At 44.8% G+C, this 17084-nt stretch overlaps 2 protein-coding genes across 11 annotated transcripts in view; one reads left to right on the top strand and one right to left on the bottom strand.

Annotated features, from left to right (window-relative positions):
- CSTPP1 (centriolar satellite-associated tubulin polyglutamylase complex regulator 1) overlaps positions 1-16071 on the bottom strand; it is a 170895-nt gene extending 154824 nt beyond the window's left edge. For 2 of the 4 annotated variants that reach the window (XM_081152625.1, XM_081152624.1), the window contains exons 1-2: positions 15871-15959; positions 5464-5599 (exon numbers count right to left, since the gene is read on the bottom strand). In XM_081152625.1, the coding sequence (XP_081008751.1) occupies positions 5464-5512 (49 nt within the window). In that variant the 5' untranslated portion in view covers positions 5513-5599; positions 15871-15959. Of the gene's footprint in view, positions 1-5463; positions 5600-15870 lie in introns of all 4 variants that reach the window. The other 2 variants (XM_081152622.1, XM_081152623.1) reach the window with 2 other exon arrangements.
- The window catches only part of LRP4 (LDL receptor related protein 4), a 45141-nt gene continuing 42425 nt past the window's right edge, over positions 14369-17084 (top strand). For all 7 annotated transcript variants that reach the window (XR_013999940.1, XR_013999941.1, XM_081152607.1 and 4 more), the window contains exon 1: positions 14369-14620. Coding sequence is in view for 5 of the 7 variants with exons in the window: in XM_081152607.1 (XP_081008733.1) it covers positions 14569-14620 (52 nt within the window). In the remaining 2 variants the exon portion in view is untranslated. The remainder of the gene's footprint in view (positions 14621-17084) is intronic.

Genomic DNA, 17084 nt, shown 5'->3' with positions numbered 1-17084 from the left:
TCTGAAGTTAGAATTATTCAAATCAGGATTATTCCTTCATGATTTACTAACCAGTTATTTAATATCTTTGTGCTGCAGTTTCCTCACCTGTGAAATGGAGATAACAATTGACACTATCTTTATATACATTAACATATGTAAAACACTTAAACTGTTACTTGGTATAATAGTAAATGCTTAATAAATCTTAGTAGTTGTTAGCTGCTCACATTTGGGGTACTCTAAAGTCAGATTATTCATATTTAATTTAACATATATGTATGTATTGTCTACACTGTGAAAGGCAGGTAGGTATACAAGATGAGTGAGATACAATTCCTGTTTTCAGGAAACTTATTTGCAACTAATAAACTGTTTATTAGTTTGTTAATTAGTTTATTAGTTTATTGCTTCCATCCTAAGAGGGAAGCAAGGATCATTGACCTTTGCAGGCCATAGGTGTTTTGGTTTGTTTTTTTATCTTCTTGGTAGAGAGGAAAAAAGAGACAGTGAAATCTGACAAACCTGAGTTTGAATCCCTGCTTTGCTATGCGTCATCACCTATGTGACTTTGTGCCTTTCTAAGCCTCAGTTTCCGTCTTTGTAAAATAAGATGACATTAATAACTAATAACTGGGATTAATAATACCTACTTCTAAAGGTGGTTAGGAAGACAAAATAATAAATAAGATAAAGCACAATGCTAGGCATATATGAAGTGCTCAGTTTATTGTGATTCCTCTGAAGGTACAGCCGATGAAGCAGAAAGACCATCTCTGATTTCCAAGAGTTATCTATCATGCCACCCACTGCCAACCTTCGTGAGAATAAACAGTTTCTATGGAAACAGAAGAGGCAACTTTGAGCATAAGTGAAAGTATGCAAATTACGTGAGGTAAAAAAAACACCTCACACCCTCATGCTTATACTCAGGTCAGCACGTAGGTGGTGTGTTTCGTACACCTGGCACTAGAACAGGCTGCCCTTCGGCTCTAGAGAGCTCTGCACACCCAATCAGACACACAGACACACCTCAGCCTCTGGCAGAAGCTTCCACTAAGCATGCATAAGTCTGGAAATCTTTCAAGGATTCTATACTTATTTCATCTCCTTTCCAGACTCTCATCTCTCTATTCAGGCCTAGGCATTAACATAATTTCTATCACTACATTCTGACAGTTACAGGCATAAACATCACTGAGCTGATTCTATAATGATTTTAAGATCCTAAGCCAGGATTTTCAACCATTTTTATCTCATGGCACACATAAACTAATTACTAAAATTCTGCGGCACACCAAAAAATATATTCTATTTTTTGCCAATCTGACAAAAAATAGGTATAATTAATTGATTTACAAAAAATAATAGTAGTATTTATCTACCCTTTTTGCTCCAAAAATGACTTTTAAAAAAATCAGGTGCCTATACTTTTTAAAAAGTATATGTCTTTATTGATTTCAGAGAGAGGAAAGGAGAGGGAGAGAGATTGAGCCCACAACCCGGGTATGTGCCCTGACCCGGAATCGAACCGCAATCTCCTGGATCATAGGTCGATGCTCAACTGCTGAGTCACACCGGCTGGGCAGGTGCCTATACTTTTATATAAGGATTTCTGATACCAAGAATTAATCAATCAGATGCAACTTCATTATGTGACATGACCAATAAGATGCAACTCTATTATATGACCTATATATTTATGATTCAAGACAGGGCATTCACACCTTACAGCTGTTGTTGTGTTGGCTGTTGTAATTTTTTTATTTGACAACATAAGGGAAAAGAGGTCAGTGCCCCTGACTAAATAGTCAGGTATTGCATGTTTTAAAAATTCTTGAGGCACACAGGTTGAAAATCTCTGTCCTAAGCCATTCCAGGCCATGACTGCAAGTTCTTAATCCACGAAGTCAATGGGGAAATGGATCAGTTTACCCAACATGATGAGAGACTGTTTTCTTCACTAATAGTCAAAAAGGCAAATATAAGCCTTGGTTAGCAGGTAGAAAGGGAAACCTATAGCTATTCATTGAATAGGCATCCCTGTAATTTACACCAGAATACTAAAAAGAGGTCCCTGCTACACTTACCAAGGGGTACTCAGCTTTGGCTTTTCTGTTTCACTGAATGCTTAGAGCTTTCCAGTCTCTGCAATTTCCTTTTCTCCGTATGTATTTTCTTCTCTAGGCCTACACATGTGACTTTATAATTTTTAAAAAAGGAAAAAAAATGAAAACAAAAAACAAAACCTTCCACAAGTGTTTAAAATTTTAAATCAGGAAATGTTTTATTATATTAATCTACAAGGAGTAGTCATTAAATGGTCATTAAATTGAGGGCGAGTGCTTCAAAACAGCATGCCTCTAAATAGACCAAACTGGCCTTGGCTGCTGTTGCCCAGTGGTTAGAGTGTTGGCCTGTGCTCCGAAGGGTCTCAGGTTCAATTCCTAGTCAATGGCACATCTCTGGGTGTGGGTTCCCTCCTGCCCCCTATCCAGGTGCCTTCAGGAGGCAACTAATTGACGTCTCTCTCTCTCACATCAATGTTTCTCTCTCCCCCTCCCTCCCTTCCACTCTCTCTCTGAACAGCAATGGAAAAAATATCCTTGGGTGAGGGTTAAATAAATAAATAAAACCAAACTGTAATGGGCAGGGGTTGTTTTCAACTAAAGACAAATGCATTTCAGCAGAGTTGTATGGTTTGATGAACCAAGAGGAAGCCAGTGAGTAGTATGAACCCCCTGCTTAGGGCAGTATAAATGTCCAGATGGTGATTAAGACAAAGAGTTAAGGCACTTAAATGCCACAGCACCTTAAGGAGTACTTGTTCAGGGTTCGGTTCAAACATTAGGTAGATGGTTGGACACTGAAGCTTTTTCAACCAACCTGAGACTTTAATTTGTTTGTAGACTCATTATCAACATTGCCATTGAATTAGTCTTCCTGAAAAGGCCACTTATAGAAGGACCACCAACTTCTACTCATTAAAGCATTAGTATATTAAATATGCCTCACCTTTGAGACATATAATTTAAACAGCAAGCACCCAAGAAAATAAATAATGGACTAGGCTTTTCAAATATTTCATAGATTCATTGAATACTGGATAAATAAGATAAATTATGTAAAATCCTTAGCAAAAGTCAAGGTATGACTAGACATTGATATTATTATTCATTGGATGCAAACTTATTTGTGATATAACTATGTCCTTTTGGCTGGTTACAATCTCTCTCTCTCTAATATATATATATATGTGCACCCCATATATATATACACATGCACACACATTAATGTGTGTATATATATATACACACACACATATATATGCATATGCCTTTCAAACACCAAATAGCTCTTAAACTTGGTGAAAAGATGCTCAACTTCATAGAAGAAATGCATATTTAAACACCCTGGGACTATTTGTCACTTAACAGGTTGAAAACATCCAAAAGTTTGATATACTGCATTGGAAAGACTATGGAGAAACAGGTATGCTCTTACATGGCTGATACAATCCCTAGGAAGGGCAATTTGGTAGTATTTATTTATTTATTATAACTTTATTGATTTCAGAGAGAGGAAGGGAGAGGGAAAGAGAGAGATAGAAACATCAATGATGAGAGAGAGTCACTGACTGGCTGCCTCCTGCAGGCCCCCAACTGGGGATCAAGCCCGCAACCCCGGCATGTGCCCTGACTGGGAATTGAACCGGGAATCAAATCTCAATCTCCAGGATCCTAGGTCAATGCTCAACCCCTGAGCCGTGCCTGGCCGGGTACTATCAATATTTAAAAAACATATACCCCTGACCTGCCAATTGTACTTTGTGTAATTGATCCTTGCAGATATACACTAGTAGAGGAAATAAATTGCAGGTTATTCCGTGCAGTATTTTTAGTAATAGCAAAAGGCTAAAAACAACTTATTGTTTACCAATAGAAAACTGATTAAAGAAATTATTTAAATACTATGTGGCTGAAAAATTAAAAAACAAAAGAATGAGGACGCTCTCTACTGATAAATTACTCTGAGATACATTAAATGAAAAAAGTATGCACTGTATTCTCCCTTATGTACATAATAAAGTAAATGCTGAAAGGACACTTAGGAAACCAGTAATAGCAGTTACTGGTGGGGGCCGACTGTGGACGAGAACTGGCAGATGGGGGGAAAAGGGTGGAAAGAGACTTTTCACTATAAGCTTCTTTATATTTTTAAATCCAGTTTCCATATTAGCAATTCAAAATTTTAAACTAGAATTGTTTTTCATTAAAAATGTGTATAATACATCTAAACAACTGACTATCATTCAGTGATAAAAAGAAATGAGCTACAGAGCCAGGAAAAGACATTAGGGACCTTAAATGCATATTGCTTAAGTGAAAGAAGCCACATTACTGTCTGACTCCAACTCTATGGCATTCTGGAAAAGTAAAACTTTAAAGACAGAAAAAAGATTAGTGGTTGCCAAGGGTTGGGGGGCAGGGACAGGGATGCATAGGTAGAACACAAAGAATTTTTAGGGCAGTGGAACTACTCTGCATGATACTATAATGACAGTTACATGACACTGTACATTTATTAAAACCCATAGAACCGAGACAACACAAAGACTGAACCCAAACGTAAACTATGGACTTTAGTTAATAACAATGTGTCAACATTGTTCATCAGTTATAACACATGTACCACACTAATGCCAGATGTTAATAATAGGGGAAATTCTGAATAAGGGAGAGAGGAAGTACCTGGGAACTCTGTATAATATCTGTTCAATTTTCTGTAAACTTAAAACTGCTCTAAAACAATAAAGTCTATTAATTTTTTAAAATTTGTGTGCATATATCCTTTTTTCATCCAGTAAATGCCTTACACACTGAGGGTCCTCAATCAAGTACTAGCTACAGCCTGAGTAGTCAAGAGCTCAGGTTCTGGAGTGGACAAATTAGGTTCTGATCCCAGCTCTACCATTTCCTAGCTGTGTGGCCCCATCTGTGCAAGTTACCTCTTCAGCCTCAGTTTCTCCGTCTGCAAAATGGAAGAAAAACACAGTATTTCCTCCTAGGGCTGTTATGACGATTCAATAAAGAATGCATGTAAATTGCTTAGTACAGTGCCTATGATCAAAGAAACGCTCACAACTGTTAGTTGTCGCTATAACAGTAAAATCATTCTTCAAAGAATGACTGATTTGGCACTTCAGGTTTCAAGGTTATTCCACTACACCCCAAAAGGGCCCCAAATGCTCAACTCCAGCCTATCCCACTTTGAACACAATCCTGCAGCGCGAACCCTTCGCTCCTTACTCCCCAGGCGCTGGGTTCCGCCTCGCGGGGCCTCAGGGGCTCAGGACCCCAACGCGCCCCCTTCCCCGCTCCTCCTCCTCCGGCCCGGACCGGTTCCCACACAGACCCCGCCCCCGTCTCCCCCGAGAGCTCAGCCTAATTCGTCTGCGCCTCTTTCCCTCCCCCAAGCTCCTACCCAGATACTCGTAGTCCGGTAGGGCTAGGCGCTCGGGACTCAGCATCATTTGACAGGGGCGGCCTCGGAGCTGCAGCTCTACGACTTCCGGTGCCCAGGTCGCCCTCTCAATCCGTTGCCATGGCACCTACGCAGCCTGAGGGGAGGAAAGAGGCGGAGGGGGTGTCACGCAAACAGTTTCCGTACCGCAACGCCAAGCTGGCCACATCGGTTCCGGGGGCGGTGGTGCGTCTTCCTAGGACTCAGGAATTCTCGAGAAGGTGGTGGTAGAGGAATTTGAGCGGAGAAGTATTATTGCCAGCCTCTCATAGTCTCAATTTCTGACCTTCCTAACTATTCCTGCTTTCTACACCTGTTATCCTAATACACAGTAGCTCCCACCCCTAAATTCCCATAAACACTTAATATCCCATTACCTATTTTTATCTCTTTATTATTTACTATCTTCAATTGCTACAAAGTGCTTTCACGTGCTTATGTCTTGACTCCTCCTCTAACAAGGCTGGACACATAGAAGGTGCTCATTAAATCCTCTAAGAGTTCATTAACATTTCCTCTCCCATTCCTTTATCTTTAGCCCCTCCTTCTCCTGTCCCTTACTGTTTGGTACCCTGCCCAAGTGTTTTTCTTTTTTCCTGCCAAGACACTCCACTTCTTGAGGGGATGGGGTGCACAAACCAAGGCACCTATTGGAGCTGTTTCCTCATATACCTAGTTGCTCACTTCCTTAGGAGGGAAGAACAGTCGTGGGTTTTCAAGTTTCCGGAGATCCAGATATTTCTCTTTCTGCTTCCCTTCGCTCCCAGTAGCAGGTTAGTGGTCTGTACCACTTGTCACAGCTGAAGCCTATTGGAAAAAGCCACTCTGTTCTCACTTGTTTAGTTTGTGCCCCCCACCCCAAGAGAAGGTGAGGTTTTGTGAAAAGAAAACAAAACCATGCTATCAAAGGAATAACTAGGAAACCAGTAGACCACCTACATTGGGAGGAAAAACAAAGAGGAGGTTCTTCTCTTTGTGCTTTGAGTGGTCTATTCTTAGGCTCCTCCACCAGGAGCTTCAAACCTCCTAATTCTCCCTTTCCCTTAAAATTGTATATGTGTCTCATTTCTAGGCTCCTGTGAGTCACTCTGAGTTTAGATGTGGTAAGGATAAAGGGACAGACCCAAACTAGGAACAGCATTTATTATCTTGAGGTAATGAATTTACTAATTAGATATTTGATGTGGGGTCCTGCAAATAGGATGAAAATATTTGCCTTCTCCCTCTACCCTTGCCCCCCCCCAGCCCCCTTACCAAAGCAGCTAAGGATATGGGAGTTTCTAACTTTCACACCTGTGGCTTATTACTATATTACTAAAAAAGTAATAGGATGGTAATTGTTAAGGGTCACAATTTCATTTTATTTCCAAGGAACCTGAAGCTATTTGCAGATCATTTCACTTGTCATAAGAACTTTCAAAGGCACGTCTCCCTTTTCTAAGTAGGAAAACTGAGGAACATAGAAAAATGAATTGTCTAGCATCACCCAGCCAATAGTGGGAGACCTGGAACTGGACCTCAGCTATCCCAACCCCCAGGCTAGTGGTCTGACCACTAAACCACACAGCCTCTTTTTTTAGGGTTTGCTGGCTTGGTTTTTATTTATTTATTTTTCCTTTTGCTCTGCCCTGCCAGCAACTGGAAGCTACAAGATAAAAGAAGAGAATTTTCAGTCCAGGCTGAACATTTGACATCCTCTTATTTGTGAAGCATTATCCTGGGACTTGGAGGGTGCTGCTGCTGAGGTCTGTGCGGTGGAGCTGGGAACCAGCCCCAAGAATATAGCTTTGTTTGGGCATTAACCCATTTGCGGTTATAATAATGATAAGTTTCAGCACCAGTGGCGCCCGACTGTTAATGACTCAAAGAAAGCTAAATAAGAACAAGATGTCATCTCTGGAGCAATTTGTAGGTTTTTCCTACAGCTCCATTCCTTCCATAAAAATCCTAAGGACCCTTGTATTTAAAGTCAGTCTCCAGCCTTAATGTCCTGAACATTCTATTGAAGAAGATGACTTAGAAAAGGGTAGGTGGTTGCTAGACTAAGGTTCAAGAAAATTTGGGGTTGCACAGAAATAACAGGTAGCTTTTTACTCGTGGTGGAATTACTGACTGTTTACACTTTTCTTCTTTAGATTTTTCTATATTCACAGAACTTTTCTATAATAGGCAAGTATTATAATCTGAAAACAAAGGCAATAAATGAGTAGCTTGAAAATCTTTAAAATATTCTTTAAGCAGAAGTGATGACCTTCCAAATAGTGTTTGGTTTTCCCAAGAAAGAGCCACTACTTTTAGATTTATCTTCTGCCATAGATTACACAATAATAGATTGTGGCAATACTTCAGTGGTGAAGGACATTTTTCAATGAAACATACAAAACATCAGTCTTGAGAAAAGTAGAAATGCATAAGAGTTAAGGTCAAGTGTATTTTTGTGACCCTGCTGAATGTTAAAGAAAGAAAAAAAAAAGTCAGCCTTCAATTTAAATGGGCTTTTCAAGTTTTTAAATTATCACAACATGTTTCTGAAATTTTTACCCAAACAAATAATTATCCAGTAAGTCAGAAGACAACTCCACAATCCTGAAAATAAGCAGGCAATGTAAAATTGATTAAAATATAGAGAGGGCATGAGATATTAAAGTATTACAGCACAAGGAATTGAAACATCAAACTCAAAACAATAGGAGAAACACCCACAAGAGAGGGGATATGTTGAGATGTCAATTTATCAGATTATAATTACTAATTATAAAGAGAAAATTAACAGATGTCTCTGGCTCTGCCAAGGACCTATGAAGAGATTGATAGGAAAGAAAATTTTCCCTGGAATTGAAAACTTCAGGGAAAACAACATAAATGTACTAAATAGTTTTAAACCTCAAGGAAACAATAAGGAAAGATTCATGCTGGATTATTGCTACAAAACAGGTTCAAGAAAACTAGGACAAGCTTTTATCAACTCATCAAGCAGAAAAGATGCTAAAGGCGAACAAGCTACTAAGAAATGCAGGTCATGAAATTCATTCTGAGTTATTAGGTTCCTCTTAAAAGATATATCCGCCTTAGGAACAAAGCAGAAATTAAGTGTGCTACCACCACATGGAATTAACATGTTTAAATTTAAAATGCTATTTACAGACAAGCCATTTTGAAATAACACAGGTCAATAGACCAGAGCTTTGGGAGAATTTGCAAAGAAAACGTCCTCAAACTCTGGTACAGTTAAAAATAAGTAATACATTACAAGAAAGCGATTAAATTGAACTGGAAGCTGAAAGGCAAATTACAGACTTGTACCTTCTTGTTATTTTATATTTTCAAATGCTGCAAAAAGAGTTGGGAGTTACACTCTCATATAGCTTGAAAGGGAGGAAGATTTTCTGATTCTTCTTGGCAGCCCACAAAAATTAGCTGTGCCTTCTTCCCCTGTCCTACATGATGCACTTTGATAAGCACTTATATCATTTTTTAAAAATTCTTTGAATTCTCCTACTAGATTATAAATTCCTTGAGGGCAGAAACAGTCTTCATTCATCTTCAAATTTCTAGGATCATGCACAGGGCCTGATAGAATAAATGCCTGAATGCCATAAATAGATTTTTCTTCCTGTAAATTAAAAGTCTAGAAAACAAAGTCCATCCAATCCATAGGACTTATGGTTGCCTCATATGAACCAACTCATGAAACAAATTTATTTGAGAAGAAGTCCAGAAAAATGCAAGGCATCATTGAGAAAGGCATTAAAAATTAATCAGAAAGCACTGGCAGCCCTGGCCAGGTAGCTCAGTTGGTTAGAGCATTGTCCCAATACGCCAAGGTTGTGGGCTTGATGTCCGGTCAGGGCATGTACAAGAATCAACCAGTGAATGCAACCAAGTGGAACAATGAATCCATGTTTCTCTCTCTTTCCCTTGCTTTCTCTCTCTAAAAAGAAAAAAATCAATTGATACTTTTTTTAAAACTACAGCATTTTTTTAAAAAAGCGCATTGGCATATGCTCTCTACACCTAAATACTGTGTATGACAGATCATCATATCTTAAGAAATGCCCAGAAAAAAGCGCAACAAACTCAACGAAAGGCCTAGAGCGTATGCTACGTGGACACAAGCAAAGAGAATTAGTTCAGAAAGACGAACGGGAATATACTATGAATCATTCAATGAACTTAGGATTTGAACTGGAAGTCCCGAATCTGAAGATGAAAAGCTGCAGTTTCTGTGTTTACTTTTTCCCCGCCAAGCCATCCTCTACATTGTGACAAGAGTTTATTGTTCTAATGTTCACATTTGACCATGTTACATCCTTACCTAGTAAGTGCTGCTGACTCACAGTTACCAGGATGAAGTAAAATCCCTTAACCTGCAGACGTATATATCCCTTCACAGTCTGGTCCCAACCCACCTTTTGGCCACCTCGCATTCACTCTTCCCTACATAACACTCCAGCCATACTTTTCTACTCACTACTCCTAATCATACTGAGCTTTTTCACACCCTCTTGCTTTGGACATAAGCTCTTCTCACCCCTAAGAATGCACCTCTCCCTCATTTGCTGCCCAGTAAACTCTCGTGCTGTAAAACCTAGGCCAAATGCCACCACCTCTGTGAAAGCTAATCCGACCTCCAAAATAAAATAAGGTAAAGGCCGTGAGTGCGAATGAGGCAAATTTAGGGTGTCGAGGCGAGCCTTCCCTGAGGCCGTGACACTGAACTGAGGCCAGCCATGGATCGGTCTGGGGACACAGAATTCTAAATAGCTCATGCAAGGGGTGGAAGAAGGAAATGATAGCATGTTGCTGAGCTGAAAGAAAGCCAGTGTGACTAGAGCAGAATGACCGAAGGGATACATGATCAAAGAAGTAGGCAGAAGCCAGATCATGAAGGACCCTGAAGGCCAAGGGAGAAGTCTGGTTGTTATTCTAAGAGTAGCAGGAAGCCATTGGAAGGTGTTATGTCAAGTAATGACCTGATCCGATTTCTGTTTCTTAAGAAATCACTCGGGTTGCTTTGTACAGAATGAATTATAAAGGGGCAAGTGTGGAAAGAGAGAGACCATTTACATAGATGCTTGATTCGTGTTTGTCATTAACCAGGTGTTTATTCATTGATACATTTATTTATGCGACATTCTAGATTTATCTTTGCTGCTGAAATAAGCCAGACATACTGAGATATTTGCTGCAAAGAGCTCTACTCATATGTGCCAGGTGTGTGAATACCAAGCTTTCAGGAGATAATAGTGTTAGAAAGTCCCACCATTCGGGCTGTGCCCCAAGTTAGGCCAGGGAACTGAATCTGCCATCTACCCCAGATCCTGACACGAGTACCACTGCTGAGCTGGAACATGAAAAGTGTTGATGCTAGAAATGGTGGTACGGAGGATTTGCAATTAAAGAAAGCACAGAAATGTAAATCAGACTATTCCCTTATACTTTCATTTATTTCGTGGTCCCTAGCAGTAGCCCCCTTGCACCTAGATAAAAGCACACCCCTTGCTAAAAGTTAATGATACTTTTTCATAAATCCTATGGACATGTTTCCTGGCTCACAGCCTTTGTACATACTCTGCCTTCTTCCTGGAAGACCCTCCCCATCTACTCTTAGCCTAGTGACTCTTAATCAACTTAAGTGTCAGTGCCTCTCACAGGCCTTGCTTGAAACCCCAAATCTAAATCAAGTCTCTTCTTTAATAGAACCCTGTACTTTCCCTTGAATGCCTCTATCATTTGTAGTCTATATTCATTTGTGAGATCATTCTTTTAATGCCTCTGCATCTTTGTAGCCTCCACACTCATCAGACTGTAAGTTCCAGAGACCCAATATATCTGCTTGCCATTGTTTCTACAGTGCCCGGCACATAATACACTGTAATAAATACTTACTGTTACTAAGTGAATGAATACTGGAAATAGGCTTCCCAAGGTGGGTAAGTATAGGACGCCCTTAGCTCCTTTGGCTGTGCTTTCTCTTGCTTTCCCTTCTATAGCTTTAAGAATCCCTGCTCTTCAGTCACAGAAAGTGAACCCGAGAGAGAAGATGCAGCAGTTCTTTGCAGATCCGTGTTCTTAATCTTTTAAATCAGGGCCTCACAACCTCAGCACTATTAAAATTTTGGGGTGGCTAATTTTTTGTGGGATGGATGTACTGCTCATCGAAGGCTGTTTAACAGGATCCCTGGCTTCTACTCACTATTTGCTCCCAAAAATGTCTTCGGGTATTGCCCATGTCTACAAAACCACTCCTGATTGAGAACCACTGTTTTAAAGTGTGAAACTTCAAACCTCTTACTCTTTTAGGAGAATTATGTTTAGAAATTCAGGTTGTTGGACGATGCCTCCATTTTAAGAGAATTCTACCAACCCAACTGGATCAAAATCGTGCCCATTTCTATCTTGCTTCTGTAGCACTCCCTGTGTTTTCTTTGAAAAGGCCATTAGTGATTGGTCGAATTCAGGGCAATATTCTGATCTTGGAAATTCAGTACCCTGGCCTGTCCTAGAAGGATGAAGGAAAGGGGTGGTGTTTCTGAGGAAACCAGTGCCTCTGAGACCCCTCTGGAATTGGCAGTCCCCTACAACTTTTTGAGGGGCATGCCCCAGAGGACAATAAAAGGGAGACAAACAGCTCATTCTGGCATGCTTTTCAGGATCTCTCACTCCAAACAAGAAAGTCTGAGAGGCCTGGTAAAAATAAATATGGCTTAGCACTCCTGGCACAAGAGCAGTTTCTGACAGCCAAGACTTAACTCACCCTAGGGGGTGACCCAGGCAGGGGCTATGCACAAAGTTCGTTTCTACCCATTGATATTCCCAGTGACTAATGGCAGCCAGGATGGCTCTGTGCACCAGAACTGTGCTGAACCATGGAGGAGGAGGAGCACTTGGGATGCACACAGAAAACACGGTTTCCTGAGCCTGAGTCAGACAGGCATAACCGGCCTCCCCCTTCCTCCTGGATCCCAGAAAAACAACACAAATCATGCCTTCTGGAAAGGAACCTATCCTTTGCATACAGAGTGGAAACTGTTTATAAATCCCTAATCCCCTGACATCGAAAGTATGGTGACCGCCTGTCCCGGATTTTTTTGTGACAAATTTATTCATTATACCACATGTCCTTAATGTGGAAAAAAATATGGTCTCCAGAATCATAAGGTCTTTCTCAACAGATCGAAAAGCAAGTCCTCATAATTAACATATATTGAAATCCTGAGACCAACCAAGGCTTCATCAAAAATGCTTGGGGGGGGGGGATGTGGAGAGTGTATGTGCTAAGAATCAGCCTCTACTTTTCACTTCTTTCTCCTCGGATTTTAGGCTAAGGTGACATAGGTCCTATCTTTCCTAGCAGTGAGATTCTGTAAAGCTGACCTGACTCTCGGCTGCCGCCTTCAGTCAGCAAGAAGAACTACACGCACCAAAAAAAACGCCTCGGTGTAAGTTACCATGGTGATGCTAGTTCAACCACATTTCATCTGTGTAAAAATCTCAGGCAAAACACTATAGAGAGGTACTGGCTGTGGAGGAGTTAACACTTCACGTGTTTTGGTTGCCGTTGCAAAGTTAACGTTAGCTTTGGTCAAAGATGGTAATTTGAAGGGAAATCCTTTGAAAAACTGAAAACAAGCAAAGACGAAATGCCAAGGGATCCATTGGAGAAATCTCCTGATATCCGGTTTGCACTACACCAAATTACTACTTTTCCCTTAGCTAACGTGGGCCATTTGGGTCTTCCTGACTCTACTGACTCCAGTGAGAAGAAAGTGGCTTCACAAAATGCCAGAAGATTCCAAAACCAGAAAAGCTGGCCGTACCAACCTGGAGGGAAAAGCAATACATCGGACCCTAAGGAAGTTGGGGTCTTGGACCAAAGTAACAAGACAAGAGACAACTCAGAAAGTGGAAGATGGTAACAAGAGTAACCCATGTTCTTAACATGCACTGGGGAGAGGCATGGGCCGCACGGCTAAGACAAGGGAGGAATCTGTAACTTTGTAGCAGAACGTGGCTGGGAGCTCTGCAGACCGAAGCTGGGAGGAGGCTGAGGTCTCTGGGAGAGTGAAACTGCAAGGAAGGACCAACTTCCTTGCCCCCTTCCTTCCCTGCAGGGACCAGAAAGTCAAGGAAGGTGAAGAGGCTAACAACGCTGATTTACAAAGACAGAGAGGAGGAACTAAGTCTGTCTGGGCCAACTGTGGACGCCTGAACCGGGGCAACAGGACCCAGACAACCACCTCAGGAAGTGAGTAAATGAAAAGGGGAGGTCGTGGAATTATTTAGCCCTAGAACAGCGCTGCCCAGACGGGGGTGGGGGGTGGAGCCAGAAGAAAATCTCAGAAAAGGAATTTTGACAGTGAGAATGCTGGTTAAGACAGCGCTCCGGGGCGCCCCGATGTCCCTTGTTTGATGTCCATAAAGCCCGAGAGGATTATGCGTTAGCAAGCCTTGAGTATTCTTGAGACATCAATAAAGTCTGGACTTGGGGCCGGTAGGGGGGCTGGGGTCACATCCAGGAGACTTAGGTCAGCTTGGGGGCTCCTCTCTGTCATAGCGCTAGAGGGACTGGGATGCGAGAGTTGCCGCTGCGATAATTTTTTAAAGTTGGGGACATTCGAGCAGTAGTAATTGGAATGAGGAGAGGGGCTCTCTCGAAAGCTAGGAATGTGGGGGCGGCCTGAAGAGGAGCGGGGCCCTCGCGGGAGGCGCGGGCGGGTGGGATCTGGGGACTGGGGGGCGGGGGCCGAGGGCGGGAAGGGGCCGGGCTGGCTCTAGGGGCGGGACCAGGCGCGGTGGCGGTGGCGGGGGCTGCGGCGCGGGGGGCGGGGCGGCCGGGTCCGGGACACCCCTCCCGGTCCCCTGGCCGGGCGGCTTCGACTCCGGCAGCACTGGAGGCAGCAGCGGCCGGAGAGCGACTTGCGGGGCGCGCCCGCCACCGTCGATCCGACCGCTTCGCCTCGCGGACCCTCCGCCGACTCCCTCCGCCGCACGTCCCGCGGGAGCCGGCGGGACCCGGGGCGGGACCCCGGGCGGGCAGCGAGCGCCGGCGGCTGCGGCGGCACCATGAGGCGGCCGTGGGGCGCGCTGCTGCTTGGCGCCCTGCTCTGCGCGCACGGTAAGTGGCGCCGCCGCGCCCGCGCCGACCGGCCCGCGGGGAAAGTTTGTCCCTGGGTCCGGCTGCTGCAGGACTGAGATCGCGGGAGCGGGACGGCGCAGGCTGCGGCCCGAGACCCCTCGCTCCGAGCAGTAGCCCTGAGATTGCGTGCGTGCCGGGGAGGGGAGCAGGGGCTCCCCCAGCCCCTCAGCCCCAGAGGGGGCAGCGGTGGAGGAGCTCCCGGGGCCGGGGCCGGGGCCGAGGCCGGGCCGAATTGAGGGGCGATCCGAGGCGCTCGTTCGCCTGCCCTCGCTGCTCTTTGAAGAGCTGGGGGCTGCTCCCTTTCAGGTTAAGATAGGGTCTCTGTGTCCTTGGTGCGAATGAATGTGGGCGAAGAAAGGGGCGCGGGGGAGGATGGTCGCCGGACCACAAATTGTAAATAGCCCTCCTTCCAGGGGCCGGAGTCTCGGGCAGATCGCGGAGAGGGGCCGCAGTGGGAGCTGAACACTTGAGCTCTGGAGACTCCTCTACTCGGGGAACAGTTCCTCGGGCTCCAGACCTCGCTCCCACCGAGGGCCTGTGGGCACTGCCTGCTCGCAGCATCTCCCCTTCGTAGTGTTTTCGGGTTCCCTCTCCTGGCTGCGACCAATCAGCTCCCTGCCCTAGATCCTTCCCGGAGGGGCGGAGAGGGGGACTGGGTTGAAAAGGGGCAGAGAAGGGACTCCGGGAGGAAACTGCTGGAAGGCGCCCGCAGATCCGTCCTGGCGGGGGGGGGGGGTCGCTGAACCTCAGAAGGCAGCTGGCGGCCCGGCCCGCGCGGTGGCCCTCGGGGAGCTGGACGGGTGGCCGCGGGACTGCTGCTTCATCTGCTCCTCATTAATAACTTGCGTGGTGCCCGTACGCAACTGTTGTGTGTGATTAGGGCTCCGGCGGAATTTGTGTCTCCGCCGCCGCCTGGGACCGTGGGTGCACCCCGTGATTTAGCAGCTGTCTCTAGTTTGTGCCCAAAGATCAAAGAACTTTGATCTTCGAACCCCAACTCTAATCACCCACCACCGTTCAAAGGCGGGGAGATCGGAATTCCCCCATTCTCCTCGCAGCCCGGATGAGGGGGTGGGGTTGGGAATGGGGGGGGGTCCGCAGACCCTGGCCTCGCACCAGTTCTTTCTTTAACATGGGGGGGGGGGGCTCGTGTGGAAATAGCGCAGATTTCGGAACCTGTCTGGCAGGGCGTGGAGATGCCTGGACACTTGTGTTGAAGCTTGTCTTACCTCCCAAATCCGAAACAGAGCTCTCGCGTCTGTTGCTTAAACCCCCCGTGGGTTTTACGCGGCTCTTTCCGGGCCCTCGCCGAGGCCGGCCGCCTCTCCCCGCCCCGCGCCGCGCGTCCTCGCGGAGCCGCCGGCCGCCCCGCGCTCCTGCGCGCCGCGCGCCCCTCCCGGGCGCTCTCCTGGAAGGTTATTTGCAGCCTCGCTGGCGTGTCGGGGCAGCGGCCCTACTGGGGTAGGAATGTAGCTGCTCTTCCCACCACATGGGCCCCTTAAAGGGACAGCTATGCTTTTGGGGGGTTTCCCCCTTCGGGCTGCAAGCGAAGGGGATGGAACTTTCCTCTCGGCCCCCTGGAGGAAGTTTTGAAAAAGATCAAGAGAAATGGCAAGGCACTGAAAAAAAGGGGGGGTGGGCTAAAACGGATACCAACAAAGCCCAGAGGAGATGGTCGCCTGCTGCCCCAGGGAAAGGGGAGCTGGAAGGTTCCTGGGCGGAGACTGGCCAGGAGCATTTTACTGCTCCAGAGCTGTCAAAACCGCATACACTGCATCTCCATTGAAAATGGGGTAGAGAATTGTGTATATTTAATGCTTCGCCAAAAAAAAGGATGGGAGAGGATCTTGGTAACTCATTTGTGTTCTTTTTAAGGACAGAAAGTTTAATGGAAACTTACAAGCATGGGAGGCTCTCTGTGCACATGTGTAAGGACAGCCAGTGGCAGGAAGATCTAAACTTCTCCTAGCTTGATAATGAGCCATCCTTGGAGGCCTGGAAGGAACAGATTCATGCTTCACAGTGAGAGTGAGCCATTGCTCAACCAAAAATACCACCACGAAGATTCCTGACACTGTGTTCCAGGGGCTCAGGGAGAAGACTGTGTGCCTTAGATAGATCGGTTAGGCAGACCTGACCTCAGCTAGGACTGAATTCAAGACACTGAAGTTTAAGGTGCTGTTTGGATGCTGCTAGTCCTTTGGGCTTTTCCTAGAGCCTGTGGGTTTGGCCTGAGCCTGTGTTACACTCCACCGTTAAAAATTTCGGGAGGAAATTTGAGTGCTGGTAGTGGCCCTAGGTACTTTTCTCCTGAGGACTGAGGCGAGGCCTCAGGCAATCTACCACCATTTGAAGAGTGGAAATTATGTTTATCTTGGAGGTCTCTTCCAGGTAAGCCAACAGTCAAAAATTCTGCCTAGGAATAGTTAGGTAGGTAGAGGGT

Source organism: Miniopterus schreibersii, assembly GCF_964146895.1.
Source record: "Miniopterus schreibersii genome assembly, chromosome: 12".
Classification (NCBI taxonomy): Eukaryota; Metazoa; Chordata; class Mammalia; order Chiroptera; family Miniopteridae; genus Miniopterus; species Miniopterus schreibersii.
Note: the sequence above shows the minus strand (reverse complement) of the source record. Positions and strands in the feature narration are given on the sequence as shown.